The sequence below is a fragment of the Acanthaster planci genome, linkage group LG07 (genome assembly GCF_054643075.1).
Source record: "Acanthaster planci isolate LZ-2023a linkage group LG07, COTS_SCS, whole genome shotgun sequence".
NCBI classification, from domain to species: Eukaryota; Metazoa; Echinodermata; class Asteroidea; order Valvatida; family Acanthasteridae; genus Acanthaster; species Acanthaster planci.
The window spans coordinates 20,252,581-20,265,348 of record NC_141783.1 but is presented as its reverse complement, the minus strand read 5'-3'; the positions used below and the strand labels follow the sequence as shown (position 1 = coordinate 20,265,348).

At 43.8% G+C, this 12,768-nt stretch overlaps 1 protein-coding gene across 1 annotated transcript; it reads right to left on the bottom strand.

Annotated features, from left to right (window-relative positions):
- Window positions 1-628: 628 nt before the first annotated feature.
- Window positions 629-9,998, bottom strand: LOC110976237 (solute carrier family 23 member 1-like). Its single transcript, XM_087139419.1, has 12 exons — window positions 9,534-9,998; window positions 8,289-8,446; window positions 6,913-7,004; window positions 6,495-6,556; window positions 5,410-5,591; window positions 5,135-5,255; window positions 4,528-4,684; window positions 3,612-3,865; window positions 3,298-3,427; window positions 2,950-3,093; window positions 2,612-2,707; window positions 629-2,465 (listed from the first exon to the last, which is right to left on the bottom strand). Exons 1-12 carry the CDS (start codon window positions 9,771-9,773, stop codon window positions 2,116-2,118), a joined length of 1,986 nt encoding a protein of 661 aa, XP_086995545.1. The 5' UTR covers window positions 9,774-9,998; the 3' UTR covers window positions 629-2,115.
- Between the last annotated feature and the right edge of the window lie 2,770 nt (window positions 9,999-12,768).

Genomic DNA, 12,768 nt, shown 5'->3' with positions numbered 1-12,768 from the left:
TTCAGAGATGGGATAAAAACCCCAGGGTAAAACTCAACGGAATCAAGTACGGGCTAAAAACCCAATCTATATGCACTTAGACGGGCCGGGAATCGAACTTACTCCGCAGGGGTGAAAGGCGAAGAAAAAGAGTCACTGTCTTGAAACGTCTTTGAGACATACACGCAATTCGTTCAGTTCTGCTGTGTAGTTTTTAAGTGGAGAAATTTGTTTCCGAAGATGATATCACAATGTAAGTAGAACCAAAATCCACGCTTATGGCAAAAATCATCTCGGAAAGCGTTTTGAAGACCCGTTTTCATCCATTCATTTCACAGAAATACAAGCTCACAATCTTACATGCAATCTAATTACTTCCTGCAATGAGAATAAAAGCTAAAGGGTAAAAGCGTAATAATGATCAGACCTGCAGCCACACATGCACACACTGTTTCTTTTAGCTGATAATGATTTCTAAAAAGGCATTCAAGTTATATTTTATCACTCTTTTTTAGTATTAACCAGTACCGGCGAGTGACAGTCACAAAACATGTCAAAGATGTTCTCATCTACGTCCCATCATCGTGGGAACTTCGCAGGTTTTCAAACTGCCAAAGTCCTTTGACAATTGAGGTGACAGTACAATGACTCTGTGTGACTATAACTTTGATTTTAATAAAAGTATTGAAGCACAAAATACACGATGGTTAATATATATATTTCAATAAAAGTCACTGTGTCATTCAGAGGCAATCCACGACTATCGTGACGTTAAAACGTTGCGATTTGCTCATACATTATTATAAGGCCAAGGCCATGACCTTTAACCTCGTCTGGTTGATTGTTTCTTGAGATCGAGTAAAATGGGTACCGGTAACGCCGCAGAAGGTCGAATTAAAAAAAAATCCTGACGAAAAGGCGGCTGTGCTGGATGTTTCCAATAGAAGCAAAACACAAGACGAAGAGAATTAAAGAATAAAGTAAACAGTTTGTGCCAAATCTCGCACGCTACACAAAATACAAATTTGTAAAAATAATTGTAAACGAAATAGGAGATACAATGGATAACATCGGTAAAGGCTGATAACTTAAGACCAACTTAGACATGAGCATTAATTTTGCATCTAGGGAAATACTTTACAGCAGTGAAATACAGAAGGGCTGCGTAGCCAATCCCATATTTCAGAGCACTGATTGGATATTATATTCTTGTCGATATTTCACAGCAGTATCCGGTTCGTGAGTGACTTCGTCACAAAGGCAGACGCGTCACGATTTGCAAGCTCCCATTGGACGATCGCTGAAATTGAGCGTTAACTTCCGGTTCCATGGTCCTATGTAAACGGCGATCAATACTGCATGTAACTCTAGGTGCAGTGCATGTGCAGTGGGCGCCGTTTCAACTGAAGTGACGTCACACTTACGAACCGGATAGATAACACTGAACTTTTACTCTTTGATCAAATCATTAATTACGGCTACAAAACAAGTGTTGTCGTGCAGTGCATAAATTTGAACCATTTGTACCGGATGTTGGAGGAGAACGAGGAAAGGTGGGGCAGTGTGTGTGTGTGTGTGGGGATAACTTGCCCAGTCATGAAAGTCATAACGCCAGGGGGGGGGTTTACACCACGTGACTATACAGAGGTCGATGCTCGTGATGTTGATGTGCTTTTATAACTTGTGTTCAGAATGGCGTATTGTTGACTTTTTTTAAAAATGATTTCCCTGTTTTACGTGATATTTTATGCATTTTAGTTGTTAGGAGTCTGAGAAATTCTTCACGATCCGCTTTATTTTTTTTGCTCACCCCGAAAACTGGGGGAATGATTTAATAGCCATCCCCCCTCTAAAAAGGTGTGTGTGTGTGGGGGGGGATATATATGTAACCCCCATCTGCCCGGATTCACGCCCATGTTGTGTCTCCATCAGCCAAACGCTACAGCCAATATCACCTCTAACACTTAAGCCTCAAGCTTAAGATTCCCTACTCTCCCCCTCCTGCAACGGTGGAAAAATGAGACCTACACACCAGCCGGTCTTCAAGAATTTTATCAGTGGAAGGAAAAGAACTGACTTGCACCTCCCAACAATCCGAAAGTGGATATGACCCAGTTGGTTGTATGTCTGAGCCTTCTAACCTGACGATTCTTTTTTCCTGCACGTCTTTGTAATCCAACCAAACTTGAATCCCCGGAAAGTGGGGCTGAACGGCAGGTAACGGCAACAAGCCCAACGCCGAACGAGCGGCATAACCAAGGGTAAGTCGTAACTGGCTGGCAAAGCAGTTTGCGTCGGTGGGGTTTTTATCGGGACGTCCGCCAGCAGGTCATCGGGAGCCTTCATCTCGCTCAGCTCAAAATATTGATCTTCACAACCACCTTCTACATCGTTGCCTGTTTCTTGCGCGGCTCCTTCTTCCTCATCCCTGGCGTCACCGGTGACATGTTTTCGCCAGGACCGAATTCCTCGTTCTTTGTCGGTGCCTGCATGGGTAGCAATCGGTATTAAACGAATGGCCGTCAAAATCTTTTGATCGTTGATTAAGATTTCTTTTTAATTCCTCCTCTCCCACGAATTAGGCCTAGATATCGAAAACATATCATTACCGTATCCTCGAATGGTAACTTACCCGGTATGGTATTGTCCAGAAGAATTGCTAGGAATCCGCCGACAAACATACCCGTGGTGAGCATAACCGAAATTATTTGATCTAATTCGGCAGAACCTGCAGAAGTTGAGCACAGTTACACTTTATCAAGCTCTAGAACGAACTCAAAACGATTTCTAAATTCTAGTCGGCAATAAACTTGATGAAAACTGTGGTATGTATGAAACCAAAGACCATGAAATAACTTGCATAAGGCAATACATGTATTTAACAAATGCCTCGATATACCAAGCAGTGTGGAGTGCTAAAAACGATCATCACAATTACTGTGCTCTTGTTTTGAACGTGAAAGTTGTTACCGGTCTTCAGTAGGCCTGGATTCTGCTCGAGATAGTACGGCACCACAAGGCCCATCAGGGTAGAAAAGCCCAGAACGAAGAGGTTACGGGATGAGTTGAGGTCCACAAACTGGAGGTTGGACAACCCTACTGCTGTTACCATACCTTAAAAATAAAAGTTATTTTTGTTGTTATTATACCTTAAATACAGATGTCAATCGAAATGATTGCAAAGACATTCAATCATTGCTATACTCCAAGTCTTGATCCTGTAAAACAGTTCAGTTTTATTTCGCACTTTCTGGGTGTCGTTAACTCGAAAAAAAAAAGACTTTTTGCACTAGAAAAAAGAAATCTGGAAAAGCTCACCGAAGGTGATACAAAGGACGCCACCAACGATTGGTTCTGGCATACTGGCAAACAAGGCACCAAACTTTCCAAGAAGTCCGGTAAGCATCATGATACAGCCTGCCACCTGGACAACTACTCGACTGCCGACCTGGTGATAACCACGGATTAATAATAGGTTATATGCTGAACTGGAAAATTCCAGTGATATGGTTTGAGGAGCAGTGCATGTCGTTTGCGACGTCAAAAATTGCCCTTGTAGACCTATCAAGTTCTTGAAAAGACCAAAAGAACATAAAAGAGAAAGAAACGAGGTTTTAAACACATCAACGTACTTTTGTGAGTCCTATTGCCCCGATGTTCTCACTGTGTGACGTAGTTCCGTTTCCGGATCCCCAGGCCCCGGCCAGTATGCACCCAATGCCCTCCATCAACACACCCCGATTGATAGCATGCTGGGGAGGGGGTGGGGCACCAGACAGTCTGGCGCAAGCATAGTAGTCACCAATGGACTCGACGATGGAAGCAAACACGCCGGCTGTGATGCCAAGAACACTGGACACGGTCACGGTGGGTGTGCCCCATTGACCTGTTTATAGCAACAAACACTTCCAGCTCTTAAAAATGCGTGGGATTTAATTTACCGGGCCGCATGATGGCCCTCATTTTCTGGATGAGAAACATATTAAATTTGAGTACTGTATCAAAAAGTACAAATTAAATTTCTGTTTACTATTCTGAGCCGGCTATGATAGTTTTGCATACTATTACTTTCAACATGTAGGCCTACAGGAAAAACTCTTGATACATGTAATCGATGCAGACCTGTAGATTCGGGCTGCTTGACACATTGGATCACTATTGTTCCTATCATAATTTCGACAGTTAATGTTTTGATACACGATTAGTTCTGATAGGTTAGCCATAACGTGGAGCCGATTTGTAAGGCCAGCACTCTTTTTATTTCACTGGATTACTAACATGGCGTGAAAATTTCCAGTGTCGGAGGGCGAAATAATAAATCACTCGTCAGTGCCATTACCCTCCGCAACTAACTTATCGAGGGTTGGGAAGGGAACACAGTTAAATGTACTCAATTTTTTTTAAGACTAAACAGGAAAAAATAATGTCAATTTTTTTTCTTTTTTGTCCAAAAAATTGAATTTTCGGAGACGGCGGGTTCGAAATCTAAGTAATCAAACCGTTGGCCTGACCTAAATGATATGTTTACATTAACGATCGCTCTTTTACCTGGATACGGGAAGCGAAACCAAGGCGCGCGGTCCAGCACCATGCTGTTCAGATCGGTTCGAGCGGCGTACCCGTACACACTGGGGTCGTCGGGGAACACGCCGGTGGCGGTGAATATGAAGCAAAACAGCCAGGCAAGAGCAACAGCCAGAATTATCTTTGAAAAGATGTCAACAAGCGAGTGGCTGTCACATTGAGTAGTAACAACGCTGTCTTTTGTAACTTGGAAACGGGTAAGTAAAACCATGCAGGCACAAGATAGGCTTCGTTGTTTCAAACATGTCACCGTCTTTTCGTGGGCTTTTGGCAGCTAACGAACGTTCATATCTAAGACGTGGATGGATACAGCCAAAGATGATTTTTTCCTAATTATTAAAATGTAAAGGAGAGGCCTAAAAATTGATTTGGTACACAAAGCTGGCTTGATTTAATTTTTTTCCCATTGCTCTGAAACTATCACGGTAAAATAACCCTGGTTAAGTGTACCAGTCACTTTACGTGCCACCAGAATGAAGCGTATTTCCACCCTCTTTTCGGTATTGATCGGACTACGGTGTTCGTAGGTGTTGATTTGGCCCTGTACCCAGTGAAGAGTGCAATTTCTCACCGGAAACAGTTTAAAGAGGTTGAATCTAGTCATGTGACACTTCTTCCGGGAATTGTAGCTCAAAACTGGTATGCCAATCTCGGGCAGATATTGCGAGAATAGAATGATAAACACCATGGTCCTAAAATGTAAAAAAGATAATTGGATACGGTTAAGGGTAAAAGAATAACATAGTAATGCATGTATATAACATTTTGGGAAAATATCAATAATGATAAGTGATAATCATAAAAATCGAACCGTCTAACTTTGACTGTGCTTAACACTACACCTACATGACGGCAATACCCCAGTGTTTGCCTGCCTTATCCGCGGCCGCCTGGTGAAGCGACAGACCAATCAGTGTGATGGTGGATGTGACAGCGAGGGGACCAATGAAGTTCAGCATAATACCAACGATGCCTGTCGCGCCAATTACGACTTGGATGCATGAAGCCACCATGATGGCGCCCTGGATCTGCGAAATTCAGAGCCGTACAACATACATATTAAGTGTCATCATTGTTGGAAACAAAAGTAACAGGTGTATGCGCCAGTGCATGCATCAAGCAGTAATTTGAAGTACACCCACACCGGCGAAACAAAGACAGGCTGGTGAGAAGTTTTCTAACCAGGTTCCTGCACGCATTCGGCACACGCACGAAGACCATACATTCCTGCATAATTTCGTTGCATGTACTCAGCGTGCCCCGCGCCAAACTTGCACGCCTACGAGGTGAATCCGATTTGTTAACTTCCGGTTCCATGTAAACGGTGACCAATGCACGTAACTCTATGTGCAGTGCATGTGCAGTGGGCGTGGTTTAAACAGAAGTGACGTCACACTTACGAACCGCATACCAAAGGACCGCCATTTTCATTCCAAACACTCCCTCTTTTGTTTCCACTCGGAGCAGTAATGCCACTTTCTCTATATACAACTCTGGCGAAATTCCACCCGCTCCGCGAGGAAAAAACAATGACAAAACGACAGCATAAACTTGAACTGCGTTTAGCATCATGTAGACTTTGGACCAATTAATATTGCACTATTGGCTTACAACTTTTCTGGAAACGTCAGAGAAAAAAGGTGAAAACCCCAAAGTACACACTGTTTTCCTACCTGTTGCTGTGAGAGGTTGTGTCAGAAACATGTTCCATAGTTATGGCTATGGCTGCTGTCAGCATGTGTTTGTAACCTGCATAGACATGGTCAAGCTCCAAACACAAAACATTCGCACGCGACTTCACTTTTATCAAGCACACGACGATGCCAAATTGACAAGTAATGAGAAATAATGATTTCAACCAAAAAAAACGAGAACCGATTAAGAGATTTGCCCACCGCTCACCTTTTACTGCCTCTTTTATTAATTCCTACCTCTCTGATTCTTGCTAGCCATTCGTCTTCGGCTGCTTCTGTCTCTTCCATTGTGGAATTATCTGCAGGTAGTGAAAAATCGTATTGAAGTGACGCTGAAACTGTATAGAATGCTGGAGCAAAGCCACGCAACACAGCTTGGGCTACGAGATTGCGCTGAACACAGTTTGGCATACAATCTTGTGGGAGACATCGACATACCGTATGGTATGCTATGGCGTATGGTGTGGCGTATAGTACGGCGAGGTGCGGGGCGGCGTGGCAGGCAGGCAGGCATGCATGGTACGGTACGGAATGGGATGATATGGTCTTATCTTGTCTATAGTGTCAGTGGACTGTGGGTGGGTCGGTGAATGGCAGGTTGGGTGGGTGTGTAGGTAATTAGGCAGGTGCTGGAAGTCGGGGAGACATATCCTACCTGTGGGCGCCGGGGGACACTCTCCTCGTAGGTTCAGAATGGAAAATGTCGGGACGAGGAAAGCGAAAGTTGTTCCCTGGATGATAGGGAGTCTGGTCAGTAGGAAAAGAACATTGCTTTTTTGAAAAAGTTAACACAAGGATCGACGTTTGTAATGCATGTAACTCGAAACAATAGGCCTAATATCATTGCCAACGTCTACAGTGTAAACTTTACACTTTTGCATTCAAAGGCCGGCTCTGACTTCCGGCTTGGTGGCTGCGCTGGTCAGTAGAAGAGTGACCGGGGGTTAAGTGGTTGTTTGGGGATTAAGCCTGTCTTTATAAGCCCATCTGCAACACCACTGGTATATGAATGGCAAAACGACTAAAATATAGCCCTAGGTATATCATTGGAAAAAGCTTCGGCTTTGCCACTGCCTTCAAAAATGCTTGGTTTGTAGTTCAATTACTATTTTGTAACTTCAGTGATGACAGCAGCGACGTAGCCGGGGGGGGGGGCTGGGGGAACGTGCCCCCCACAAATCCTCGATGCCCCCATGTACCCACCCCCCCACTTGAGAAAACGGACGAATGGATATTGAACAAGGCTAACAAAAACTTGCCCCTAAAAACCACACAAAGCTGGTGCCCCCCTAGGATGCTGGTGCCCCCCTAAGATGCTGGTCCCCCTTTGTGCCCCCCCCTAGGGCCGGCGACCATATAGACCCGGTTTGAAAAGGACCCCCGGTAGCCCACCCTGTATAATGCCTGCCCGGTATGCAGGCTACTCCAAGCCGGTATCAGGCCTGTCTGCACATCGGCATTTCAAAGTCCCTGATGAAAGGCCTGCCCCCACCATGCTTCCGCGGATGAACAGGGGTCTAAGCGGATTAGTGTAAACATTGTATAGAGCTAAAGGATTAAAAACCACAAGCCGCTTCCTTCTGGGATAGATTACATGTACCAGTACTTCCAAACAATAGATCCCAGGATGGAAAAATTTGACATCAACAACTAGTCCAGCGTCCCAGGCCGGTAGCCAAGCCGGTATGAAAGGTTTTTTTGCCACAGGGCGAGCTTACGGGGGGGGGGGCCTTTTCAAACCGGGTCTAAATTGTCGCCGGCCCTTAGTAAAATCTTAGCTACGCTACTGGATGACAGGATAACCATGTAAAGAACTTTGAAATGTTCTGAAGACTAAAATTCACCATCAGTGGTGTTGAATACCAGTGGCGTAGTCGGAGTCCTGGGGGCGAATACTTCTACCCTCATAAAGAACTTCCCCCAGTCGCTCCCAATGTAAAGTGTTCAAATCCTAAATTTTATTTAATAATGTCGAATAGTAACATCTAAATGTTGAATGTACTCCCTTTTAAACCGCGTCATAACTCGTACCTTACCCCAAGGGTGGTCTGCAAGATGGTCACCATACCGGTAACGAAAAACAGGGTACCAATGATCTTTGCCATGGTAACGGGATCATGAGAAACGCAGAGATATGGAGCCAGAATGAACGCTGTGGAAACGTTGCTGCCGAAATTCGTCGTGAAATGCTGCGAATTGAGAAATACTTTTAATTTAAAAGCGGTGGCAGGAAAAGGGGGCGTGGTTCTCTCGAGGGGACTTAACGGCAGTAGTCTAACAAACCATTCAAGATTTGAAGTGACATTGAAGTGGCACTAGTTTGTGGTATTTTATTGAAAAGTGGCAAGTTTATCATCCATTTTTTTCATTTCTTTTGTTTTTCCCGTTTAATTTACGCCTCTTTAATTCTTTTCGTTTACAGTGGAAATTATACACATTATTGTCCAGGGAAAATTAATTCCCAACTTCTCTCTCAAAAAAGGCAGGTCCCGCCCCCGACATATGGTGTTCTATGTCAGCCGTCTCGCATCTCGATCGCCTCACGAATCTCGCCGTCAACATTTCAAGTCATGCATCGATACAAATACAACCCCAGTAACTGAAATCTACCTTGTTGGGAAAAACCCCGACACTTGGTACACGCACTTGCCAAGTCTAAATCCCTGAACTGTTTGACTCGTTGACCCCTACGGTGGCTTGCTCACAGTCAAAGGGGAGTTCCGTACAATAATGTATTTGCTATTGTGTTATACACCACAGAGTAAACCCTCAAAGATTAAGTGTAGTCTCCGTGGTCATACCGTGTGCACTATAGGTCGGACGGGTGCATAACCACAATGGCCCTTACAAGCCACCAGGGAAAGTCACTTGCCAAATCTCTTCGTTAAGTTAAAGCTTACAGTTGACCAAGGTTTCCTTTTCAATTGTAACCCCGTTTAATTTATCCCCTTCGTGCTTTTCCCAAGGGGCAAGCGAGCCAATACTTTGCATTGCGATCTATGATAAATACCAACCGACATGAGAACATTTGAACATCAGACCCTCGTGCGTTTGTTCTAGACCTTAACTGACCGTCTAATTTATACAGTGTTATGAATGCTAATCAGTTGCTTTAATTTACAAAGCATCGTTGCTTTCATTCAAGAAAGCTTGTTGACCAGGAAATTGCAAAGATGATTGAAATCAAAACAAAGTGAATGACCCGTCACATTCACAACATATGCGACTGTGTGATTAACGTTTGCAATTTAAGGCTACTCTCTTCGTGATTTTTACCTGCAGCCCTAGCAGAATGGTAGTGTACCACGGAGGAATGTCCTCGAGAGCGTACACCAGATCACGGGCCGGCTTGGACCGGCTAGTTTTCTTCATCCCTGTCCGGCCACGCTCAGGGTTGGGAAAGGAGAGCTCCTCAGTATTGATCTCCTTGCCTTCGATGATGTCAGCCTTCAGATCATCAGTTTGCTGGGTACTACAGGTGTCGGCCATTTCAACTTCTGTTCCGTTCACGGCCATCGTGCCGTTACCAGCGTCGTGAATAAACAGGTCCAATTTCACAGAAAGCAAACCACGTCTGTTGGGCCAACGTTGCCTTGACGCATTTTATATTGGGCAATAGGGGTTATGGCTGGGTCACCTAAACGCCTTTGGCCCAGTGAGGTGTGCAGCCTAGGCGCTTGGTTGGTGACGTTACACAATTCTCCCATATAGGTGGCCCCAACGCTTAGCTTATGTGTCGATAGTGTTCAAGTTGTTCAAAATTGTTAGAGTCGTGAATAAAAAATGATAACATCGCAGATTGTGAGCACCTATTTGTCCAAAGTACATGTATATTTTTAGGCAGTGTTTGGGTCCAACGGTTTAGCGACGTTAGCCCAACAGTAGTGTCCAAATGAGTGACTTGAATACGCGCAGCGTTGACGTGCGGATGTAAATACAAGTCTTGCTGCCAAACGTTTGTATGTACATGTACACATGTACTTGGTACATGTATCTTAAACAACATTCCATGCCCGACTCATGACTGTTGATCATTTATCTCATATATATTAGACCTTTACGTGAGTATGCCTCACCATCCTGGTCATCTGCTCTCACAATTCAACAATCTGACCGAAGTGAACGTAAAAAGACGTGCATGTCGAATTATTCAAGGTTACAATATTTACTTCGAATACTCACTTGCCCTTTAAATCCTTAACATACCATCATTCAAACATCGGCGAAATTAAATATTAGAAAAAATTTGCCAGAACCTTAATGAACTCAAGACATCTTTACTCCCTCCAGTTCCTTACCAAATTTTCTGCCCTCTTACAAGCAATCGTGGTCCCTGTAACCCAATTTGCCGTACTTCCAGAAACGAAAAGTCGGTAGTCGCCCACATGGTCAAAATAATTAATGCCATTAATCTTTTTTTAGTGATTTTTATCCTTTTGGTTGACAATTAACTTGCTCCTCCTAAGTGCAATACATTTGTTTGTTGTTGGCATCGGCGTCATTGTTTTCGTGGTTGTCGTACTTGGTTCATTTGGAAATTTGTAAATTTTTGAATGAATTTTAATTATTAATAATTTAATGGTTTCATATTTGTAAATCAATCATTATGAGTCCTACGACTCACTGGATTGGTATTGTTTTTAAACCGAAAAAAAAAATAATTGGCCAACTGGGGGGGGGGGCTGGGTTGGGTTTCAGGGGCGCATATCACAGGGAATGGGGGGGGGGTATATAATCTCCCTCCATTTTGAGATGGAGGAATTGGCTATTGGATCATCAAAGGCAAATTTTCAGGTATTTTACCACCGAACCTCCTAAAAAACAAAATGTTTTAAATAGTGCTGAAAAGAGACTAAGTGCAGAAGCTTTTAGATGACGCTGTTCTGGTGTACGTTAAAGGATGCAAGATGTACATGTACATCTCTCTCAAGAACAACGCCCACTTTATCGCGGTGCCCCCATTTTTCAAATTTCCCTTGTCGGGCAATTTTTAATTTAAGTCATTCCCCAATCCTCGGAAAAAATTGGGAGGGGGGTACCACTGGTTGTGGGTACATTTATGGCTGCTTTTGTTGGCTATTTCATAACCGCGTTGCTCTGCATGAGTGTAATTTGTGGCAAGTTTGCCCGTGTAACATCCCCTCGAGGTTGGGTCAAAACGAAGCATCGTGTTGGCTACTATAATAGGCAAAAACCTCCGGTTTCTGGTCAGTGCGCGCGTCACCGTAGATCTGCGCGTTGGCAAAAGATTTTTTTATTTGGTATAGTATGATGTCCCAAAGCTGCCAAACTTGCTCGATCGTCTGGAATCGTGCTACTGCGTTTTTTTGACGTTTTTAGTTGAGGGTACGGCTGAGTCATATGTACAGTAAAGGAGTTCTTCTTTATAGGTCCCATGCATTTAGTCGGGAACTCTTTTTCAGATAAAGTCATTTATGAACTCAAGCTTACCCAGATTAGAAGCCTGTAATTTGAATGAGAAGGCTTAAACAATGCCTCAAAAATCAAGTTGTCGATGTTGTCACATTTTGTGGTCGTTTTATTGAAACAAGGTTGTTTATTCACACGTCTCCTTGTAGCAAGGCGTGTACATCATTTCTAGGGGGAAAAATGAGGGAAAGAACCCGCGTAGCACCACTTTTGGAGCCAGCCCCTGACCAGAAACCGGAGTCCTTTTTTGGCCTTATCGAAGAACATCAAATTTGTTGCCAGCACAGCGCAGTGATTGACGCTGTAATGCTGATTAATTGGCGTTCTCAACATTCTCAAAATCATCATTGGCATAACATTTTCTCAACACAAGACCTGCTTTTTTCACTAATGGTAGCATGTTAGACTGAAAAACGTGAAATCATTGTTGGCACAATATAATGGCCCGAGTTGGCCCTGTTGGCACAATATAATGATCCAAGTTGGCCCTGCAGTGGTGGAATAATTATTGGTTTTTGTAGCCTATAATAAATGCTAAAATGATAAAATGTTTGCCTTAAATGGGTACGGCATATGAAAATGAGCCAAATAAATTCAAAACGGTGCCCTGTGCTGGTTTGCCCTGACAACCAGAAACGCTAAGTTGCTGAGCCAATGCTGTAAACCTATCCGGTTCGTAAGTGACTTCGTCACAAAGGTGGACGCGCCCCGATTCGCAGGCTCCCACTGGACGATCGCAGAAGTTGCGCGTTAACTTCCGGTTCCATGGTTCCACATAAACGGCGATCAATGCATGTGAACTGAATCTGCCTGCCCTGAATAAGGTACTCAGTTACCGAAAGCTCAGCAATCACATATTTCAGAGCACTGATTTGATATTATATTCTTGTCGATATTCTGATCACGGTGCTACGCAGCCCTACCATATTCCTCTGATCAATGCATGCAACACTATGTGCAGTGCACGTGTGCAGTGGGCGTGGTTTAAACTGAAGTGACGTTACACTTACGAACCGGGTAGATTTTCTTTGAACCCAAGATGGGTCTCTGTGTGCGCCATGTTCGAGCACATTTTCTTGAC